The sequence below is a fragment of the Oncorhynchus keta genome, chromosome 28 (genome assembly GCF_023373465.1).
Source record: "Oncorhynchus keta strain PuntledgeMale-10-30-2019 chromosome 28, Oket_V2, whole genome shotgun sequence".
In the NCBI taxonomy this organism is placed as follows: domain Eukaryota; kingdom Metazoa; phylum Chordata; class Actinopteri; order Salmoniformes; family Salmonidae; genus Oncorhynchus; species Oncorhynchus keta.
This window is the reverse complement of record NC_068448.1, coordinates 54,940,751-54,963,833: the sequence shown is the minus strand read 5'-3', so window position 1 is coordinate 54,963,833 and position 23,083 is coordinate 54,940,751. Positions and strand designations below refer to the sequence as shown.

Genomic DNA, 23,083 nt, shown 5'->3' with positions numbered 1-23,083 from the left:
CAGACTTGGAGCCATGTACTAGCATGCTGATGTTGGCGTCGTTGTTGGCGTAACAGGCTAGCTATGTAGCTTAACCTTGCTTGTCTTGGCATTGGCTATTAGCTGCTAGCTAACCAAGCAAACCACATTACATGTTTGATATGATGTAGCTAGCTAGCTTTCAATACGACCTAGCCAGCTTAAATTCCTACTAGCTCACGTTAGCTCGCTAGTGTCTGATTTGCTAGCATTTGAGGGATGACTATCATAATTTATTGTTCAAAAATTAATGCTGTATCCAGCTATGGTGTTAATTAGTGTCATGTCTGACTACTGCAGTACTGCTTGTCCATGTGCTAGCTAACAGCAACAATCCCAGACAAGCTAGCTAGTCGTTTCAGCATCCAGCAGTGATCAGCTTGGTGGTTGCGTAGTAACGGCGCCACTAGCCCGAATTCTCATTGAGTTTGCAACAGTAGTGAAACTGGGCCGTGCTCTCCCGGGTTTCCCTCGAATTCCATTCGAGACAGTTCTGCATTAGATGGCGCTATTTCTGCCTCTGATGCGTTTCCATACAGGATTTGCCCCAGTGTTTTAGTAAAAAGGCACAGACTTGACTTTTTCCATCTACGCCGGGCAGGGACCTGTGTCTCACTGGGAAAAGGCTCCGGCGAACCTACTTTCTCTTGGCACCGAAGCCAGGCCACTGGTACTTTTCAGCTTGCCTTTACATAACTGTGAACTTTATCACCTTCTCACAAAGCAACTGTTTTGAATATGTAGAGGTTGATTCTGGTTTTCACTGTCAGCCCTAGCTCTGGAAACACAATTTCCCTAATATAACATGAGGGTATACAGTCCAGTAAAAAGTTCGGACACACCCACGCATTACAGGGTTTTTCTTTTTTCTTCATTTTCTTTTTCTACATTGTATAATAATAGTAAAGACATCAAAACGATGAAATAACACACATGGAATCATGTAGTAATCAAAAAAGTTTTTTAAACATCCAAATATATTTTAGATTCTTCTTGATGACAGCTTTGCACACTCTTGGCATTCTCTCAACCAGCTTCACCTGGAATGATTTTCCTACACTCTTGAAGGAGTTCCCACATATGCTGAGCACTTGTTGGATGCTTTTCCTTCACTCTGCGGTACAACTCATCCCAAACCATCTCAATTGGGTTGAGGTCGGTTGATGCTGGAGGCCAGGTCATCTGATGCAGCACTCCACCACTCTCCTTCTTGGTCAAATAGCCCTTACACAGCCTGGAGGTGTGTTTTTGGTCATTGTCCTGTTGAAAAATAAATTATATTCCCACTAAGCGCAAACCAGATGGGATGGTGTATCGCTGCAGAATGCTGTGTTAGCCATGCTAGTTAAGTGTGCCTTGAATTCTAAATTGATCACTGACATTGTCACCAGCAAAGCACCACCACCTCCATGCTTCACAGTGGGAACCACACACGCAGAGATCGTCCATTCACCTACTCTGTGTCTCACAAAGACACGGTAGGTGGAACCAAAAATCTCAAATTTGGTCGCATAAGACCAAAGGACAGATTTCCACTGGTCTAATGTCCATTGCTCGTGTTTCTTGGCCCAAGCAAGTCTCTTCTTCTTATTGGTGTCCTTTAGTAGTGGTTGCAGCAATTCGACCATGAATGCCTGATTCACGTAGTGTCCTCTGAACAGTTGATGTGTCTGCTACTTGAACTCTGTGAATCAGAGGCTGGTAACTCTAATGAACTTCTCCTCTGGAGCAGAGGTAACTCTGGGTCTTCCTTTCCTGTGGCGGTCCTCATGAGAGCCAGTTTCATCCTAGCGCTTGATGGTTTTTGCGACTGCTCTTGACGGAACTTTAAAAGTTCTTGAAGTTGTCCGGATTGACTGACCTTCATGTCTTAAAGTAATGATGGACTGTCTTTCTCTTTGCTTATTTGAGCTGAACTTGCCATAATATGGACATGGTCTTTTACCAAATAGGGCATCTTCTGTATACCACCCCTACCTCGTCACAACACAATTGATTGGCTCAAATGCGTTAAGAAGGAAAGAAATTCCACAAATAAACTTGTAATAAGGCACACCTGTTCATTGAAAAGCATTCCAGGTGACTACCTCATGAAGCTGGTTGATAGAATGCCAAGAGTGTGCCATACTGTCATGAAGGCAACGGGTGGCTACTTTGAAGAATCTCAAATATAAAATATATTTTGATTTGTTCGACACCTTTTTTTTGGTTACTACATGATCCCATATGTGTTATTTCATTGTTTTGATATCTTCACTATTATTCTACAATGTAGAAAATAGTCAAATAAAGAAACTCATGATTGAGTAGGTGTCCATACTTTTGACTGGTGTCTTTAAACGGGTAAATCGCGAGCTACCGGTAGCTTGCCATCACAAACTGTCATAAACATAAAGCTCCCGGCCACTATCCAGTCAAAGCCACATTGACATTATCCCACCCCTAGTTAGCCACTATTGGCTTAAAAAGCCAAACGTAACTCTATCTGCCAATTTCATTTCCAGCAAGATTGACCGTCTCTTTTTGGTGTGCGTCCGTCCGTATGTAACCATTTAGTAATGATAACTGGCGTCTTGTAGGTAGACGGACTTTCCCCATAAACCTTCTCAATTAAATGTATATTGTAAAGTAGTCATATCTGACAACTGTGTTAATTTGATTTGTGTCCATTGGATGGCTTTTGTTTTTTTAAACTCTGCCTTGACATGTGCTACAGCAGTAGGGCTAACGGCAGAAACACTGCTCGACTGACACGTTCTGCTCTTGCTAGATAATCAAAAGGGGAATTACACTCAAATACACTGCTCAAAAAAATAAAGGGAACAAACAACACAATGTAACTCCAAGTCAATCACACTTCTGTGAAATCAAACTGTCCACTTAGGAAGCAACACTGAATGACAATACATTTCACATGCTGTTGTGCAAATGGAATAGACAACAGGTGGAAATTATAGGCAATTAGCAAGACACCCCCAATAAAGGAGTGGTTCTGCAGGTAATAACCACAGACCACTTCTCAGTTCCTATGCTTCCTGGCTGATGTTTTGGTCACTTTTGAATGCTGGCGGTGCTTCCACTCTAGTGGTAGCATGAGATGGAGTCTACAACCCACACAAGTGGCTCAGGTAGTGCAGCTCATCCAGGATGGCACAGAGGTTTGCTGTGTCTGTCAGTGTAGTGTCCAGAGCATGGAGGCGCTACCAGGAGACAGGCCAGTACATCAGGAGATGTGGAGGAGGCCGTAGGAGGGCAACAACCCAGCAGCAGGACCGCTGCCTCCGCCTTAGTGAAAGGAGGAGCAGGAGGAGCACTGCCAGAGCCCTGCAAAATGACCTCCAGCAGGCCACAAATGTGCATGTGTCTGCTCAAACGGTCAGAAACAGACTCCATGAGGGTGGTATGAGGGCCCGACGTCCACAGGTGGGGGTTGTGCTTACAGCCCAACACCGCGCAGAACACCAAGAGTGGCAAATTCGCCACTGGCGCCCTGTGCTCTTCACAGATGAAAGCAGGTTCACACTGAGCACGTGACAGAGTCCGGAGACACAGTGGAGAACGTTCTGCTGCCTGCAACATTCTCCAGCATTACCGGTTTGGCGGTGGGACAGTCATGGTGTGGGGTGGCATTTCTTTGGGGGGCCGCACAGCCCTCCATGTGCTCGCCAGAGGTAGCCTGACTGCCATTAGGTACCGAGATGAGATCCTCAGACCCCTTGTGAGACCATATGCTGGTGCGGTTGGCCCTGGGTTCCTCCTAATGCAAGACAATGCTAGACCTCATGTGGCTGGAGTGTGTCAGCAGTTCCTGCAAGAGGAAGGCATTGATGCTATGGACTGGCCCGCCCGTTCCCCAGACCTGAATCCAATTGAGCACATCTGGGACATCATGTCTCGCTCCATCCACCAACATCACGTTGCACCACAGACTGTCCAGGAGTTGGCGGATGCTTTAGTCCAGGTCTGGGAGGAGATCCCTCAGGAGACCATCTGCCACCTCATCAGGAGCATGCCCAGGAGTTGTAGGGAGGTCATACAGGCACGTGGAGGCCACACACACTACTGAGCCACATTTTGACTTGTTTTAAGGACCTTACATCAAATTTGGATCAGCCTGTAGTATGGTTTAATTTTCTTTATTTTTTATTTTGAGTGACTCCAAATCCAGACCTCCATGGGTTGATAAATTTGACTTCCATTGTTAATTTTTGTGTGATTTTGTTGTCAGCACATTCAACTATGTAAAGAAAAAAGTATTTCATAAGAATATTTCATTCATTCAGATCTAGGATGTGTTATTTTAGTGTTCCCTTAATTTTTTTGAGCAGTGTATATCACCTTTTCAGGCCTCAATGGTCTTCTGGTGTGATTTAAGCATTGACATGGACTCAGAACATCTCAATGAGTAATTGTTATATTCAGTGTAAAAATAAAAATAAAACGAAGCAAAATCCCAAACCAGGAAAAATAAGACGTAAGAAGCCTTATTCAAGGGGGGAAAACAATCATTTTACGGGTCCCCCAAGTGTTTTAATAACTGTTATTTTACTAGGTATATTGACAGAAACACATATCTTGTACACAAAGGACCCAGTGAAGAGTTGCAGGGTAGAAGAGAAGAACGGGCCTATTTGAAAGCAACAAAATAAAAAATAATCAGCGTAGCTTGCAACATGTTTGATTAAAAATAATAATACTTTGCTCATGTTAAAGGCTGAATACAGTGGAGTAGCAGTATGACTGACACCTGCCCTGTGGGAGAGGAGGCTCTCTCACTGATACATTGACATGCATGCACACACACACAATCATCCCTCCTCCCCCTTGGCCTGCATCCACACGCATTATGGCCCAGTAAATGTTAAAACACCATTGTATCTGTATCACAAGGAAGTTTTTTTTTAAAGTCTTATTAGATGGGTAAAGTACTCACTCATCTGCCAGTTATCTGACTTTCCTAGTTAAATGTAAAAAATCTGCCAGTGATGCAACTTTTTGGCATTGGTTTGTAGTAAAACATTTGTTAATTGTAAGCTTCAACTTTTTAGTTTGAATTGGAGAAGTATCTTTCTGGCAAGTCAGTTTTCCTCTAAATGTGTTTACACCGTATATACACGTACTGTATCTGAAAAGTGGTCAACTTGTAAGCTGCAATAACTAAATATTGCCGTGTCGGTTTGGTTTGATTAGACTCACAGGTTTATTTTTGTGTCTGTATGATGGTAGTTGGATGCCCGTATCAGGGCTCCTGATGTACGGAGTGGTCTAAGGCACTGCATCTCAGTGCTAGAGGTGTCACTGCAGACCCTGCTTCGGTTCCAGGCTGTATCACAACCGGACGTTATTGGGAGTCACATAAATTCGGCTACCATTTATCTTGATTGGGTTTTTAATTACACAGACAGAATTGGACAGATGACAAAGGACTGTCGTTATTGTTCCATATCTAGCAATATTATAGTATAATAACAAAGTTGCCTATTGGTTGAATTAAAAACCATCTACCTTTGTGTTCTTTTCTAGGGACGAGTTATTCTCCACAGGAAAATTCACACAACCACAGCACACATCAAAGCAGCTCCAATTCACATTCAAACCCCAGCAAGACATCAGACGCAGTAAGTACAGTACCCGCTTACCACCTCTCTGTGTTGTCGACGCTATGCCATGGTGGTCTGGGCTATGTCCCCATCTCTCCTTTCCCCAGCAGTGTGCGATTGTTCACTTCACTGCATGGATTTGAAATGATTGCGTTAAGAAATATGGTGTAAACTCCCTCTAGAACATGCCTATACCACTCCAATGATTTGAAATGTGTGGGGGAGTGTACAAGTGCACACTTCAGGAGTAAGGAGAGACTATTGTGATGATCCGCTAGTGATTGATGTATTTAGCACATTGAAGAGGTTCAGACAGTCTCTCTTTGAGTGGGAATCTACAGCTACACTCCAGAGACTGGACCAAGACCTTGTCCTGTATGTTGGTCTTTCTATAAATAATGAGTCCAATGTGTGACATTGGATCCACATTTAAAAATGGTTTGAAACTAAAATAAATATGATTTTTATTCAGTTCCACATGTGTACTAAAGGGAATATATACCAATTGACCCATAACTCCACCTATACAACAACATAGACCTAGGACTATATAGCCTTTAAGCAGGGTTCATACAGACATTGGCAACTGTCAAACGCTCCCTAAAACACTTAATCGAGCGGGCCTATCTAATCGACCTGGCCCGGGTATCCTGGAAGGATATTGACCTCATCCCGTCAGTAGAGGGTGCCTGGTTGCTTTTTAAAAGTGCTTTCCTCACCATCTTAAATAAGCATGCTCCGTTCAGAAAATGTAGAACTAAGACCTGATATAGCCCTTGATTCACCCCAGACTTGACTGCCCTTGACTGGCACAAAAACATCCTGTGGCGTACTGCATTAGCATTGAATAGCACCCTGCAATGTGCATCTTTTCAGGGAAGTTAGGAACCAATATACACAGTCAGTTAGGAAAGGTAAGGCTGGCTTTTTCAAAAGAAATGTTCATCCTGTAGCACTAATTCCAAAAAGACAGAATACGGCTGGCCATGCTCTCCACCTGGCTACCCCTACCCCGGCCAACATCTCAGCACCCCCTGCAGCAACTTGTCATCGTCCCCCCGCCGCCTCTCCTTCACCCAAATCCAGATAGCTGATGTTCTGAAAGAGCTGCAAAATCTGGACCTGTACAAATCAGCTGGGCAAGAAAATCTGGACCCTCTTTCTAAAATGATCTGTCCAAATTGTTGCAACCCCTATTACTAGCCTATTCAACCTCTTTCGTATCGTCGGAGATCCCCAACGATTGGAAAGCTGCCGCAGTTATCCCCCTCTTCAAAGGGGGAGACACTCTCGATCCAAACTGTTATAGACCTATATCCATCCTGCCCTGCCTTTTCTAAAATCTTCGTACGCCAAGTTAATAAACAGAGTTCCTTCTCCACTATGCAATCTGGTTTCTGAGATGGTCATGGTTGCACCTCAGCCACGCTCAAGGTCCTAAACAATATCATAACCGGCATCGATAAAAGACAGTACTGTGCAGCCGTCTTCATCAACTTGGCCAAGGCTTTTGACTGTCAATCACCGCATTCTTATCGGCAGACTCAATAGCCTTGATTTCTCTAATGAATGCCTTGCCTGGTTCACAAACTACTAATCCGACAGAGTTCAGTGTGTCAAATCGGAGGGCCTGTTGTCCTGACCTCTGGCAGTCTCTATGGGGGTGCCACAGGGCTCAATTCTTGGGCCGACACTTTTCTCTGTATACATCAATGATGTCGCTCTTGCTGCTGGTGATTCTCTGACTCACCTCCACGCAGACGACACCATTCTGTATACATCTGGCCCTTTTTTGGACTCTGTGCTAACAAACGTCCAAACGAGCTTCAATGCCATACAACACTCCTTCCGTGGCCTGCAACTGCTTTTAAATGCTAGTAAAATTAAATGCATGCTCTTCAACCGATCGCTGCCCGCATCCTGCCGCCCGACTAGCATCACTACTCTGGACGCTATGGACTTAGAATATGTGGACAACTACATACCTAGGTGTCTGGTTAGACTGTAAACTTTCCTTCCAGACTCACATTAAGCATCTCAAATCCAAAATTAAATATAGAATCGGCTTCCTATTTCGCAACAAAGCTTCTTTCACTCATGCTGCTGAAAATACCCTCGTAAAACTGACTATCCTACAGATCCTTGACTTCGGCGATGTCATTTATAAAATAGCCTGCAACACTCTACTCAGCAAATTGGATGTAGTCTATCACAGTGCCATCTGTTTTGTCACCAAAGCCCCATATACTACCCACCACCGTGACATGTATGCTCTCGTTGGCTGGCCCTCACTATATATTCATCGCCAAACCCACTTGCTCCAGGTCATCTATAAGTCGTTGCTAGGTAAAGCCCACCTTATCTCAGCTCACTGGTCACCATAGCAGCAACCACCCATAGCACTTGCTCCTGCAGGTATATTTCACTAGTCATCCCCAAAGCCAACACCTCTTTTGCCTGCCTTTCCTTCCAGTTCTCTGCTGTCAATGACTGGAACGAATTGTAAAAATCACTTAAGCTGGAGACTTATATCTCTAACTTTAAGCATCAGCTGTCATAGCAGCTTACCGATCACTGTACCTGTATACAGCCCATCTGTAAATAGCACACCTAACTACCTCATCCCCATATTGTTACTTATCCTCTTGCTCTTTTGCACCCCGGTATGTCTACTTGCACATCATCATCTGCACATCGACAACTCCAGTGTTAATGCTAAATTGTAATTACTTCGCCACTACGGCCTATTTATTGCCTTACCTCCCCACTCTTCTACATTTGCACACACTGTATATAGATTTTTGACTGTACGTTTGTTTATGTGTAACTCTGTTTTTGTCGCGCTGCTTTGCTTTATCTTTGCCTGGTCGCAGTTGTAAATAAGAACTTGATCTCAACTGGCTTACCTGGTTAAATAAAGGTGAAAAAATAAAGGCATGCATGCTTAATACATCCATAAATAGCGAATATCACCAATTAATATCATTTTTTCAATTTCTCGATCACTGGTTTTATAATGAGAAACACACCAAAAACCAGGTTCCTTTTGGAATGGAAGGATTTGTATGGAAAGCCAAGTTGAAGCCAGCATTAATATTGTCGTCCTCGTGATAGCCGCAAATGGTTTTACCTTAAGCGTGGCGCAAGACCCTTCAACTGAAGAGGCGGGAAACAAACTAAGGTGGCCACATCTCACAAAATGGATAAAAACTGAAATCACGGGTAGTTATAAGGGCGCACGGTAACTTTATAATTTGGCTACATAATTACAAGGACTTTTCAAACACCAAATTGAGGAAATATTTTATTTTCCAAATATAGGCCTATTCCAATAGACAACATGAAAGTCTGAGCTCCAAGTTCAAGTAGGCTACGTCAAGTCCCTTGTATTGTTTTACAATTGCAGGTGTAACATGGAAGACAAAATATATTTCATGTTATTTCAATACTAGATCTTATTGTAAATGTAATTTGTCAATATATCCAGAATAATTAATAATAGCATTGGGTGTTGCGCAAACAGTCTACACAAAATTGCGCACCGTGGACTGTGCAAAAAAAAAACATATGAAAACATGAACTAATTCATTACCTTGATGCTTCTCTTCAATCTAACGATCCTGCTGTAAATCAAGAGGACAACAACAGATGTCCAACATCAATTCGCTAGGGATCTTAGATCTGTGTATCTAGACACAACCATCTTCACAGTCGCAACGAATGACACTCCCAACACCAAAATATTGGACATTCATCGCAAACACCTTTCCCTTCATCACATCCCTTCCTTCCTAGATCAAATGGTGTGTGTGTGAAAATATCACAGCGTGATTAAACGGCTTGACACCAAATTCGCATTCCAACAAATCTAATTCATAATATAAGAACCATGTTAATGACCGTATCAAGGTATGGGGGGGGGGGCTTTTTCAGTTAGAAGCAAATACATTTTGTAAGCGCATTAGGGCTGACCCCATTAAGTCGATTAGGCTTTTGGTCGACAATATTGGTTTAGGGTCGAGCAGCTGCCCCAAAAACTGATCAATTGTATGGCATGTGTCTTGATTGACGCCTGTCTCAGTGGACTAATCAGCGAAGGCTGTGGGGATGGCACACCGGTATCATCAGTAGTACAATTACCGTTAATTCCCATAATGTCAACTTATTTTATTTTCCTTTTTATTATTTATCCATTATTTTAATACATTCAATTTATTATTATTGGTATTTTATAGTTCTCATTGGAGGAGTGGACATGTTGTTTGCAGAGTGCACATCCTAGGCTACACTTGTGAGAAACACATTTTGTGTTATTCCATTTACGAGTTGTCAATTTATAAATTTTGTTTGTAGAGCTCCTGTCAATGTTGAGTAAGGACACTCACCTGATTATACATAGAAGTAGGCCTAGGCTACCTGGCCTGCGAGCAAATATAGGATTATAAATGTGCCCATTTGTTGGTCTGATTTTCTGTTTCTGATCGTCTTAACTCACCACCACTATTAATGAGCTGTGGAGCTTCTCAAATGAAACAAATCTTCACCTCAAACAGCAAGTAAACAGTCTGTTTTTACATCCATTAAATTACATTAGTTCCTTTATGTAGCCTATGTGAAAAATCTATCCAGCTCTCCCTTTCAATAACCAATTGGCATGAAAGAAACAAAAAAAATTCATTCTCTGATCCAGTGGAATCGCCAATAATAGTCCTGCCTACCTGATTACTTCTTGCCCAGATAGCCTACAGCTGTTTCTGTCTGGGGATGAGGGTCCAGAATATTTTATACAATGCTGCAAGTTTGTTAGTGCATGCTTTGGGCTGGACCTAGTTGATACAATGTTTCAAGTTCCTTGCAGATAGGCCATGCATAGCCAATGTGATCTATTTTTATCAGGATCTTTTGTATCTGCAGGCTGAAGTGTGTTTATTTGTTGGCTTTACGTAGGCTATTTTTATATAGTTGGCAAGGTTAAGAAGTTACTTTTAGGTTTGTATAATTTTCATTAAGATATCATTTTTATTAGTCAAATGACAAGGATTTGAGCTATGACTTTATAAAAGAAATGAAACTGTTCCACGAAATGTGCATATGAAAGTCATAACTGTCACGCAGATTGTTAGAGGTTTGAGCTCCCGAGTGGCGCAGTAGTTTAAGGCATTGCATCTTAGTGCTAAAGGCGTCACTACAGACACTGGTTCGATTCCAGGCTGTATCACAACCGTCCGTAATTGGGAGTCCCATAGGGCAGTGCTCAATTGGCCCAGCGTTGTCCGGGTTTAGCCGGGTTAGGTCGTCATTGTAAATCAGAATTAGTTCTTAACTAACTTTCTTGGTTAAATATATAAGAAATTGTAAGAAAAATTGACACTCCTAATGGAAAAGGATCTGACGACCCCTGCTGTAGCCTATTGACGGTAACTTTGGGAACATAATGGCAGAATCTGCAAAGGCCTGCAGTGTTTTTTTTGGTGGTGGTTTAGGAAGAGTTTTATTTTTTCTCTTCTGGTTAGGCTGTCATGATCACTGAGTAATTTGTTTCTGAATTATTTAATCACTGTGTGCTTAAAGCATCAGACACGCTCAGTAGCCTACATATAGTTGATTTTATTAAAATGCATAGGTTGTGTCTATATAATGAAAATACTTGGTTTAACATTTCGATGGGTTGAAAGAACGAACAGATGACGACTCGGTCTACCAAGATTGTATCTGATCTGGAATAGCACTAATCACATATATTTTGGGTGATCTGTGTGCCCCTGGAATCTGTTATCGCCCTGTAACATAAGAAAGCATACAATGTTATGTAGTTGCACTGCATTTCTGAGATCTCCATATTAAAAACTGTCCGACGGCTAGATCCAGGGTTCAAGTTAAATGTATAATATAACTGAATGCTTAATATGACACAACAACTATTTACACTGCCATAACGGCAAAGATGGAAAAGTTTACCAAAAAATTGTCAAACGATTTCGGACAAATCCGTCATGACACCAACCATGCGAAAGGGTTCAATTGTTTTAAATCAACTGGTGAATTTGATTGAATATTGCTATGTTCCCACCTTAATGTAATTACATGAAAATTATTTATCAACTGCTTTAACAAGTTGTCTAGCATAGGAAATCCTCACTACTAGTACCTTAGTTTATAGATGAAACCATGTATATCGCGTCCCAGAGTAGGAGTGGTCATCTTCGATCAGGTTCACACTGAATGTCATTGGACAGGAGGATCTTAATGTCTTGTGGACAGTTTGCACATGACATAGGATGGTCGCGTCTGTGAAGACTGGGATACAACAACCAGCAAGGAACCTTGTTCCGATGCAAATTGAACATAGTCATTATGTTGGTAGGTTACAAAGTTGTTTGTCACTTGTCAAAAATAAGGAGGATTGGCATTAGAAATATTAAGACTTGGAATGGGGAAAAATATTGTTCTAACACAAGGCCCGCACTGGAGAAAAATGTGCTCATTTATCTCTAGGCTTATGCCAACAGTGTGCAACACTGCCTCATTTATCATAACCATTATAGATAACAATCCTAATCGCTTAATTGCCCAATAGATATATCTAACTCTGTATAGTGTATTCAGACCCCTTAACTTTTTCCACATTTTGTTACGTTACAGCCTAAATTCTCAAATGGATTACCCCCCTCATCAATCTACACACACTACCCCATAATGAGAAAGCAAAAACAGTTTTTTAGAAATGTTTACAAATTTATTTTAAAAATGACATCTCGTATACATAAGAATTCAGACTCTTTACTCTGTGCTTCATTGAAGCAACTTTTGCAGCGATTACAACTGCGAGTCTTCTTGGGTATGACGTTACAAGCTTGGCACACCTCTATTTGGGGAGTTTCCCCCATTATTCTCTGCAGATCCTCTCAAGCTTTGTCAGGTTGGATGGGGAGCGTCGCTGCACAGCTATTTTCACGTCTCTCCAGAGATGTTTGATCGGCTCTGGCAGGCCAACTCGAGGACATTCAGAGACTTGTTCCGAAGCCACTCCTGCATTGTCTTGGCTGTGTGGTTAGGGTCGTTGTCCTGTTGGAAGGTGAACCTTTGCCCCAGTCTGAAATCCTGAGCGCTCTGAAGCAGGTTTTCACCAAGGATCTCTCTGTACTTTGCTCCGCTCATCTTTCCCTCGATCCTGACTAGTCTCCCAGTCGCTGCCACTGAAAAACTTCCCCACGGCATGATGCTGCCACCACCATGCTTCACCATTGGGATGGTGCCAAGTGTGACACTTGACATTCAGGCCAAAGATTTCAATCTTGGTTTCATCAGAGCAGAGAATCTAATTTCTCATGGTCTGAGAGTCCTTTAGGTGCCTTTTGGCAAACTCCAAGCGGGCTGTCATGTGCCTTTTACTGAGGAGTGGCTTCCATCTGGCCACTCTACCATAAGGGCCTGATTGGTGGAGTGCTGCAGAGATGGTTGTCATTTTGGAAGGTTTTCCCATCTCCACAGTGGAACTCTGGAACTACGTGACCATCGGATTCTTGGTCACCTCCATGACCAAGGCCCTTCTCTCCCGATTGCTTAGTTAGGCTCTCACCATTGGACACTCTGATAGCACACTGCTTGCCAACACTACGCTGTACACATGGTCGGATGTAATGCCAAATTCTCTATAACAACGTTGGAGGCGGCTTTTCTCTACTTTCACATCATCTGCACATATCACTCCAGTATTAATGCTACATTGTAATTATTTTTGCCTCTGTAGCCTATTTGTTGCTTACCTCCCTACTCTTCAACATTTGCACACACTGTATATATACTTTTCTATTGTGTTATTGACTGTACGTTTGTTTGTTTAACTGTTGTTTTTGGCTCACTGCTTTGCTTAATCTTGGCCAGGTTGCAGTTGTAAATGAGAACATGTTCTCAACTGGCCTACCTGGTTAAATAAAGGTCAAATTAAAATAATGATAGAGAACTTAACATTCAATTCTCTGGCAACAGCTCTGGTGGACATTCCTGCAGTCAATTACACGCTCCCTCAAAACCTGAGACATCTGTGGTGTTGGGTGACGAAACATTGAAGTGGCCTTTTGTCTCTAGTGCAACTGTGTACTGATCATGCTGTTTAATCAGCTTCTTGATATGCCACACCTGTCAGGTGGATGGATTATTTTGGCAAAAGAGAAATGCTCACTAACAGATATGTAAACAGGGGTCTTTAATTTCAGCTCGTGAAACATGGGACCAACACTTTACATGTTGCCTTTATCTTTTTGTTCAGTGTAGCTTGTGTACCCCATCAGTTAGATTTGTTTTCATGGGAATTTATTTCAGTGTGCCTCAAGTGTGTGTGTGGGTGGAGCGGTCGGAACGCAATTGAAGGAATGAGAAATGGAGGGAAAGGGAATTTAGGGAGAACTGTGTGCACATTTACAAACGGAACTCTAGAGTCTATTTTTTAACTTGTCTATTTCGGGTTCGCCACAAAGGACATTCCACCAAATAGTTTGTTACAGTATCAAAATAGTACGTGATCTCTGGATAAATATGGCGCTTTGATGTCCGTTCCAGTACTCTATTACTCAAGCTCATCTCTACTTTGCAAGATCTGATTTTATTAGATTTATATACTGGTACTATGCAAAACATGAATCACTCGTCTGGAAATGTGTCCGCTTTGTCAACAGATTTGTATCTTGTCCCCGGGCAGGTGGTTTTCAGAATCCGAATCACAAAATGTTACTTTCTCTTGGTGTTGTACATAGAAGCATAAACCTCAACAATGACACAAACGTCAACATTTTAAAAGCTTGAGAAGCCGTCCTAGCTGTTGAGAAAGCCAGCATCCATCCCTACATGTCATCTCCCAACCGGCCCTGGTATCAGAGTCCAACCTTAAAGCACAGATGGAGCCTCACACACTAGACATTTCACATTGCAAGCTCTTGCATCAGACCTAATCTCTCTCTCTCTGTCTCTCTCTCTGTCTCTCTCTCTGGTATCTTTTTTTTCTCACCTATCAAATCTTGATGGCATAAAATGTATCATTACATATTCTCTTCCCTTCATACATAAAATGTATCCTCTTCTCTATTCCCTATTTACCCAAATGTCTTCCTTCTCTCTCCTTTGCAAAATGTCCCTTTCTCTCCCCTCCTTAACCTAAATATCCCCATCTGCCTCCCTCCGCCGTCTCTCATAACTGTCGTCTTCTCTCCTCCTCAGCCTTGTGAAGATAAAGATGACTGGTCAGAGCACATCAGTTCCTCTGGGAAGAAGTACTACTACAACTGCAGAACAGAGGTGTCACAGTGGGAGAAACCCAAAGAGTGGCTGGAGAGGTAGGCATTATGCCATCTTCATTCACTTCATTCCCCTTTCACATGACTGATCCAAGCGTAGCTGAGCTGTACTGCGCTGGCTGGCCTGGTTCCCTTTTCATTTTTAAAATGCTGGCCTTTTCAGTCAGTGATGACTGGGGTGGGGGGCAGCGGTGTACCTTAAAGCTATTTCTAACTTTTAAGAAATTTCCAGATCAACTAGCCCATGTCAGCTAATGTTCTTTAGCCCATAGATTTTGTTGTAATTTTTGAGTCACTTAAGTATCACATGAATAAAGAAAATGTATAGAATTGCAAGAAAATGGGCTTTTCAACTGCAATGTTTTATTGCCGCCAACAAGAGGGAACAATTTGTGTCATGAACAGTGCTTGTGCCAATATAAATAGATGTGGCACACTCACAGAATGTTCCCCAGCCCTGGAAGGGGGCCCTGAGAGGAATGAGTTTGGGAACCCCTGCCCTATATCACATGTCAAAAATGAAGATTTGCGCTATGTGTTTTAACTTATGGCCCAGGTTAAAAGCAGTGCACTATATAGGGAATAGGGTGTCATTGGAGACGCAGACTTGAGTTCTAACTGTTTGTTTCCAGAGAGCAGAGGCAGAAGGAGTCCTGCACTAAGTCGGCGCCAGTCAACAGTTTCCCCAAAGACCGGGACTACAGACGGGAGGCCATGCAGCAGGCTACAGCACTCACTGGCTTTACTGCTGCTAGTAAGTCATACAACTACATACTGGCTTTACTGCTGCTAGTGAGTCGTACAACTACATACTGGCTTTACTGCTGCTAGTGAGTCGTACAACTACATACTGGCTTTACTGCTGCTAGTGAGTCGTACAACTACATACTTGCTTTACTGCTGCTAGTGAGTCGTACAACTACATACTGGCTTTACTGCTGCTAGTGAGTCGTACAACTACATACTGGCTTTACTGCTGCTAGTGAGTCAGCGTAGCCTAGTGGTTAGAGCGTTGGACTAGTAACCAGAAGGTTGTGAGTTCAAACCCCCAAGCTGACATGGTACAAATCTGTCGTTCTGCCCCTGAACAGGCTGTCATTGAAAATAAGAATGTGTTCTTAACTGACTTGCCTGGTTAAATAAAGGTAAAATTTAAAATAAAATAAAAAATACAACTACATACGGACTTTACTGCTGCTAGTGAGTCGTACAACTACATACGGACTTTACTGCTGCTTGTGAGTCGTACAACTACATATGGACTTTACTGCTGCCTATGAGTCGTACAACCACATACTGGCTTTACTGCTGCTAGTGAGTCGTACAACTACATACGGACTTTACTGCTGCTTGTGAGTCGTACAACTACATACGGACTTTACTGCTGCTTGTGAGTCGTACAACCACATACTGACTTTACTGCTGCTAGTGAGTCGTACAACTGCATACCGACATTACTGCTGCTAGTGAGTCGTACAACTACTGGCTTTACTGCTGCTAGTGAGTCGTACAACTACATACTGGCTTTACTGCTGCTAGTGAGTCGTACCACTGCATACTGGCTTTACTGCTGCTAGTGAGTCTTTTTTTTTTTTTTACCATGTCTCCCATTGAGGTCAAAATACCTTTTACAAGGAAGACCTGGCCAAATTGCTAGAAACATGTAATTTTACTTTTTTTGTGCAATAATGGTTGCTGAATGTTCTTATCAGTCATGGATAATGAGACTTATTGTGGCCGTGCCGTCTACGTATGATTCAATTAATGCTGCATCTGTGAGTCAAGGTCATGTTTTGAACGTGTGCCTCTGGGAGGAGGCTGTGTTGAGTTCTAAAATGTCTGATGAAATCTGTGGGCTGCTTGTCTTCAAAAACCACTGTCTTGTTCTCAGGCCTTCCATTATCTCAGTGAAACAGTAGCCTCTTAGGGGATATACTGCAGGAGCGGTGGTAGTGGTTCATGTTGGTGAGCGTGCCGTGCTGTACAGCCAGTCAGTGGAGACGGGGGGCATGGGCCGTCATAGAGACCTGATTGATGTCTTCTGGCAAACACAGAAAGACTGACTGCACTGTCACCGCCCGGGAGAGAGAGGGAGAGAGAGCAACGGAGGGGGAAAGAGAGCGGGACTTACTGCACCGTCCAGAGCAGAGTAGAGCTCTCCCCTCCTGTCAAACAGCCAGAACACAGCGGTGGTGCACAGTGCTCTGTCTCCCCTACCAGACCTGGCATCTGGGCTGAAACGGTATTTGCAAGATTTATTTGGACTCAGGTTTGTCATGCGTGTTCACTATGCCAAGGTCACTGGTTTGTGGTTGGTTCATAAGTGGTACAGCTTAAACAAAGGGAAGAACAGTATCAAGTTTGTTCTTTCGGAGGAACTACTCTTTGGAAGCTAAAAATGTTGAGGGCCAGCTGGGGGGGGTCTCAGGGGGAGATTCGGCTTACGAAGTTAGCGCCTTACAGTCCACATGCCTACTCTCAAATAAGCCAACAGCCAGGTTCTAATCAGACTTCACAAGCCTGTTGATTTGAGATGGTTTGAATAATTTGGCATATTTATCCAAGAGAGAACTTCTGTGTGTCTGTCAGTGACTCGACATACCCACTTGCTGACTTATGATTAGAAAATGAGATTCCGCCAATTTTAACAGGCATTTTCCCCTGGAGCGAATCCCGTCTTTAACAAACGCATCTGCTGCCCAGTAGGGATGTGATATAAGTATCGCATAATTTTTTCCCATGGCAACAATGAAAACATGAAGCAGACAACTCTTTGGTCCTTTAAAAGCCCGCTGTATATAAAATGTGTGCTATAGCTAGGAAAACATGTTAATGTGAGTCTTGATGACAACTTGTTTGTTTCTGACATTATGGCTGTTTTCCTAAAGAAGTCAAAGCCTCTTTGTGTATAGTTTCCTTGCCATGATACTAATGAGTATCGCAATACTGCTATCGTCCCGCTTCTATTGTTTAATAGGCTAAGCTTTCCTATCGGCTTCTTGATTTCCATTGAACATTTCCTACACACTTGCAAAAATCATCTTGAAGAATCGGTAGTGCTGAGCGATTTGATGCTATTTTGACATTAAATGCATAATGTTTGTTGAATGCTGTAACAACACAGAATAAACCATTAATTATAGTCCCGTGATGGTAGTAACTGCCCATTACCGCTCATCACTTAAGTCATTTATTCACTTTAATCAACTATTTCAGTCTATATTATATTTGTTTTATTTGATGACTGTTTATTTCCAAGTTATCTCATCTCTATAGAGCTGTTGTCTGACAAAATCCCTATTTTGTAGTTGTTCAAAGTAAATAAGGCTTACATGCATGACTGCTGAACCTCCAGCTATCAATCACTTAGATCATGTATTGTTTCATGTAGAGAGACATCGTGAAGCAACAGCTGCTTTCTATCACCTCACGATGTGCGTTCTTCTCCCTTCAATAGCAGGCGTAAAATAAACACAGACCGGACAAATAGATGCGCAATGGATTATGGTCATTCTAGTTAATTACCATGGTTAATGCGAGAATGTAGAATATTGACCTGTTGGAAACTACAACTCCCTACTACATTGCATAGTTCCTGTTGGATCTGATTTATCTCTAGAGAAACGGTGCGATGTGCACATTGAGCTCACAGAAGGAAAAAATGAACTAAATGAACTTCTAATAATTGAACCGATACCTGTCAAAATTGCTCAGCACTAAATCAGTTGTGAGTGCTTTTAACATGTGAGATCTCCTCCCTCCCACAGAGTCAGCCCAGGTGGAGAAGCAGCCAGCGTCTGTGTTTTCACAGTCGTCCTCCTCAGGCTCGGTCCTGAACCCCACGTCGGGTACCCCCTGTTCCTCCTCAGCCCCCAACACGGTGCCGGTGTCCCCGGCCCTGCAGTCCCACACCCATACCCCCCTTCTCCAGGACCCCTCCCTGCTCAGACAGCTCCTCCCAGCACTTCAGACCGCCTTGCAGCTCAACAACGCCAGCGTCGACATGGCCAAGATCAACGAGGGTGAGAGGGGGAGAGACGCATGTGCACGGAGTCTTATCTGTGAGGGCTACTATGGTGAATGTTTTCGCGGACAGCAAGGGAAGCTAGGTTATAGAGGGAGTAGGTGAGAGACACAGATAATATTGCTGAATATTTAGGAGCAGCAAGTGATACTTGAAGGTTTTGTTTTTGCTCATGATGGTGGAGACAGTGGTCTTTCAACCTTGTGCCCATGTTTCTCTAGCTGCCCTTTGTCTGAGTACTGAAACTCACAGATAATAGGCAGATATGTGGACCTGACTAGCAGGTTACTAAGGCTTTATAAAAAAATATGTCATGCAAAGGGAATCACAGAATCCAGACATTAAAATGGAATTCAACAATATATTTTTTCAATTATTTAACTTAGTAGGGAATCAGCTAAATATCTAGAAAGTTAATTAATTTGCCCAAGTTTATCAGAAGACATGAATAGAATGCATCAGTGATTCGTATTTCCTGCAACTTTCTGCAGAAGCAACGGGAATTTCCCGTGTGTCCGGTGTGCGCGCTTCTACCATTTTGTGTCGCTTTTAGCGTAGATTCTAATGAAGTCTTACTAAGTCTTCTAGTAGATAGAAAGGCTTTCTCCAAAATGTTATGTTAGCTACCAGGTAGCCTATGCTTCCAGCGCCCCACCCCCTCAATTTCTCATCATCAGACTGAGTTTGTACTTCAGTTGCACTCTACTCGGACGAGAATTCACGAATTGGCATTCTTCTAAAAGACAGTGCTCTGACTGATGTGCAGCTACTTTTCTCAGTGCAGCCTAATTGTCTCCAGTAAAATACAAGATTAACTTCAAGTAAAACTTTAGGAAATGTAGCTTGTTATACATTCTATGATAAACATTAGAAATACACTACATGACCAACAGTATGTAGACACCTGCTCGTCAAACATCTCATTCCAAAATCATGGGCATTAATATGGAGTTGGTCCCCCCTTTACTGCTAGAACAGCCTTGATTATTCTGGAAAGGCTTGCAGCTAGATGTTGGAATATTGCTGCTTCCATTCAGCATCAAGCATTAGTGAGGTTGGACACTGATGTTGGGCGATGAGGACTGACTCGCAGTTGGCTTTACAATTCATCCCAAAGGTGTTTGATGGGGTTGAGGTCAGGGCTCTATGCAGGCCAGTCAAGTTCTTCCACATCGATCTCGACAAACCAATTCTGTATGGACCTCGCTTTGTGCATGGGGGCATTGTCATGCTGAAACAGGAAAGGCCCAAACTGTTGCCACAAAGTTGGAAGCACAGAATCGTCTATAGAATGTCATTGTATGCTGTAGCGGTAACATTTCCCTTCACTGGAACTAAGGGGCCCAGCCCGAACCATGAAAAACAGCCCCAGACCATTATTCTTCCTCCACCAAACAGTTGGCTCTATGCATTGGGATAGGTAGCATTCTCCTGGCATCCACCAAACCCAGATTCGTCCGTTGGACTGCCAGATGGTGAAGCATGATTCATCACTCCAGAGAACATGTTTCCACTGCTCCAGAGTCCAATGACGGCGAGCTTTACGCCACTCCAGCCAACACTTGGCATTGCACATTGTGATCTTAGGCTTGTGTGCGGCTGCTCGGCCATGGAAACCCATTTCATGAAGCTCCTGTCGAACAGTTCTTGTGCTGACGTTGCTTCCAGAGATAGTTTGGAAGTCAGTAGTGAGTGTTGCAACCGAGGACAACTGATTATTACTAGCTTCGGCGCTCCCCTTCTGTGAGCTTCTGTGGCCTACCACTACGCCACTGAGCTCTTCAAAAAGCCCATTCTACTGCCAATGTTTGTCTGTGGAGATTGCATGGCTGTGTGCTCAATAAGCTGAAATAAGCGAATCCACTAATTTGAGAGGGTGTCCACGTACTTTTTTATATAGAGTATGATGGTGATGCATCGTTTATGAAAGACCTTGCTTTTCCATTTGTAAGCTAATTTACTTTGGCTGTTAGCCAAATAGCGTTGCACTTATGTCATCTGCTTAATGTATGTTTTTGTGAAGGAAAACTAGTTGCACACCTCTGATCACTCTATTGAAGCAAAAAACAACCCCATTGATTTTCAATATGAAACGCTGGTGAAATGGTTTATAACGCAGATTTTTTTGATCTGCGTTTTGAAAATGCACATATCTGAACTCCGACACGACACATGGCTGACCTGGCAGAATGATATCATGATTATTTGCATCAGTCCAGTAGGTATTTGTTTAGCAAACTCCATCGCATGTGTGCTACAAAAACACTGCTTCTCTCCTACCCTTGTCCTTCCACCTCTTTTCTCTCTTTGTTTGTCCCCTCTTTCTCTCCGCTCTCCTTCTCCTTCTGCCTGTTCTCTTTCATCTCTTTTGGTGTTCTGGTATTGCTTAGGGCTGGGAATGGCTAGGGACCTCACAATATTTTGGTGCCGATAAGATATGTATTGTGATTCTAACAATATTTTTATTTTTTATTTCACCTTTATTTAACCAGGTAGGCTAGTTGAGAACAAGCTAGTTGAGAACAAGATAAAGCATAGCAGTGTGAACAGACAACACAGAGTTACACATGGAGTAAACAATTTACAAGTCAATAGCACAGTAGGAAAAAAAGGGGGGAGTCTATATACAATGTGTGCAAAAGGCATGAGGAGGTAGGCGAATAATTACAATTTTGCAGATTAACACGAGTGATAAATGATCAGATGGTCATGTACAGGTAGAGATATTGGTGTGCAAAAGAGCAGAAAAGTAAATAAATAAAAACAGTATAAAAACAGTATGGGAATGAGGTAGGTGAAAATGGGTGGGCTATTTACCAATAGACTATGTACAGCTGCAGCGATCGGTTAGCTGCTCAGATAGCTGATGTTTGAAGTTGGTGAGGGAGATAAAAGTCTCCAACTTCAGCGATTTTTGCAGTTCGTTCCAGTCACAGGCAGCAGAGTACTGGAACGAAAGGCGGCCAAATGAGGTGTTGGCTTTAGGGATGATCAGTGAGATACACCTGCTGGAGCGCGTGCTACGGATGGGTGTTGCCATCGTGACCAGTGAACTGAGATAAGGCGGAGCTTTACCTAGCATGGACTTGTAGATGACCTGGAGCCAGTGGGTCTGGCGACTAATATGTAGCGAGGGCCAGCCGACTAGAGCATACAAGTCGCAGTGGTGGGTGGTATAAGGTGCTTTAGTAACAAAATTGGATGGCACTGTGATAAACTGCATCCAGTTTGCTGAGTAGAGTGTTGGAAGCCATTTTGTAGATGACATCGCCGAAGTCGAGGATCGGTAGGATAGTCAGTTTTACTAGGGTAAGCTTGGCGGCGTGAGTGAAGGAGGCTTTGTTGCGGAATAGAAAGCCGACTCTTGATTTTGATTTTCGATTGGAGATGTTTGATATGAGTCTGGAAGGAGAGTTTGCAGTCTTGCCAGACACCTAGGTACTTACAGATGTCCACATATTCAAGGTCGGAACCATCCAGGGTGGTGATGCTAGTCGGGCATGCGGGTGCAGGCAGCGATCGGTTGAAAAGCATGCATTTGGTTTTACTAGTGTTTAAGAGCAGTTGGAGGCCACGGAAGGAGTGCTGTATGGCATTGAAGCTCGTTTGGAGGTTAGATCGCACAGTGTCCAATGACGGGCCGAAAGTATATAGAATGGTGTCGTCTGCGTAGAGGTGGATCAGGGAATCGCCCGCAGCAAGAGCAACATCATTGATATATACAGAGAAAAGAGTCGGCCCGAGAATTGAACCCTGTGGCACCCCCATAGAGACTGCCAGAGGACCGGACAGCATGCCCTCCGATTTGACACACTGAACTCTGTCTGCAAAGTAGTTGGTGAACCAGGCAAGGCAGTCATCCGAAAAACAGAGGCTACTGAGTCTGCCGATAAGAATATGGTGATTGACAGAATCGAAAGCCTTGGCAAGGTCGATGAAGACTGCTGCACAGTACTGTCTTTTATCGATGGCGGTTATGATATCGTTTAGTCCTTTGAGTGTGGCTGAGGTGCACCCGTGACCGGCTCGGAAACCAGATTGCACAGCGGAGAAGGTACGGTGGGATTCGAGATGGTCAGTGACCTGTTTGTTGACTTGGCTTTCGAAGACCTTAGATAGGCAGGGCAGGATGGATATAGGTCTATAACAGT

At 43.1% G+C, this 23,083-nt stretch overlaps 1 protein-coding gene across 2 annotated transcripts in view; it reads left to right on the top strand.

The window, feature by feature from the left end:
- The window catches only part of LOC118361570 (WW domain-containing adapter protein with coiled-coil-like), a 51,071-nt gene that overhangs the window by 5,938 nt on the left and 22,050 nt on the right, over nt 1–23,083 (top strand). The window contains exons 4-7 of one of the 2 annotated variants that reach the window (XM_035741597.2): nt 5,542–5,636; nt 14,832–14,947; nt 15,541–15,662; nt 18,676–18,930. In XM_035741597.2, the coding sequence (XP_035597490.1) occupies nt 5,542–5,636; nt 14,832–14,947; nt 15,541–15,662; nt 18,676–18,930 (588 nt within the window). The remainder of the gene's footprint in view (nt 1–5,541; nt 5,637–14,831; nt 14,948–15,540; nt 15,663–18,675; nt 18,931–23,083) is intronic. The other variant, XM_035741598.2, reaches the window with a different exon arrangement.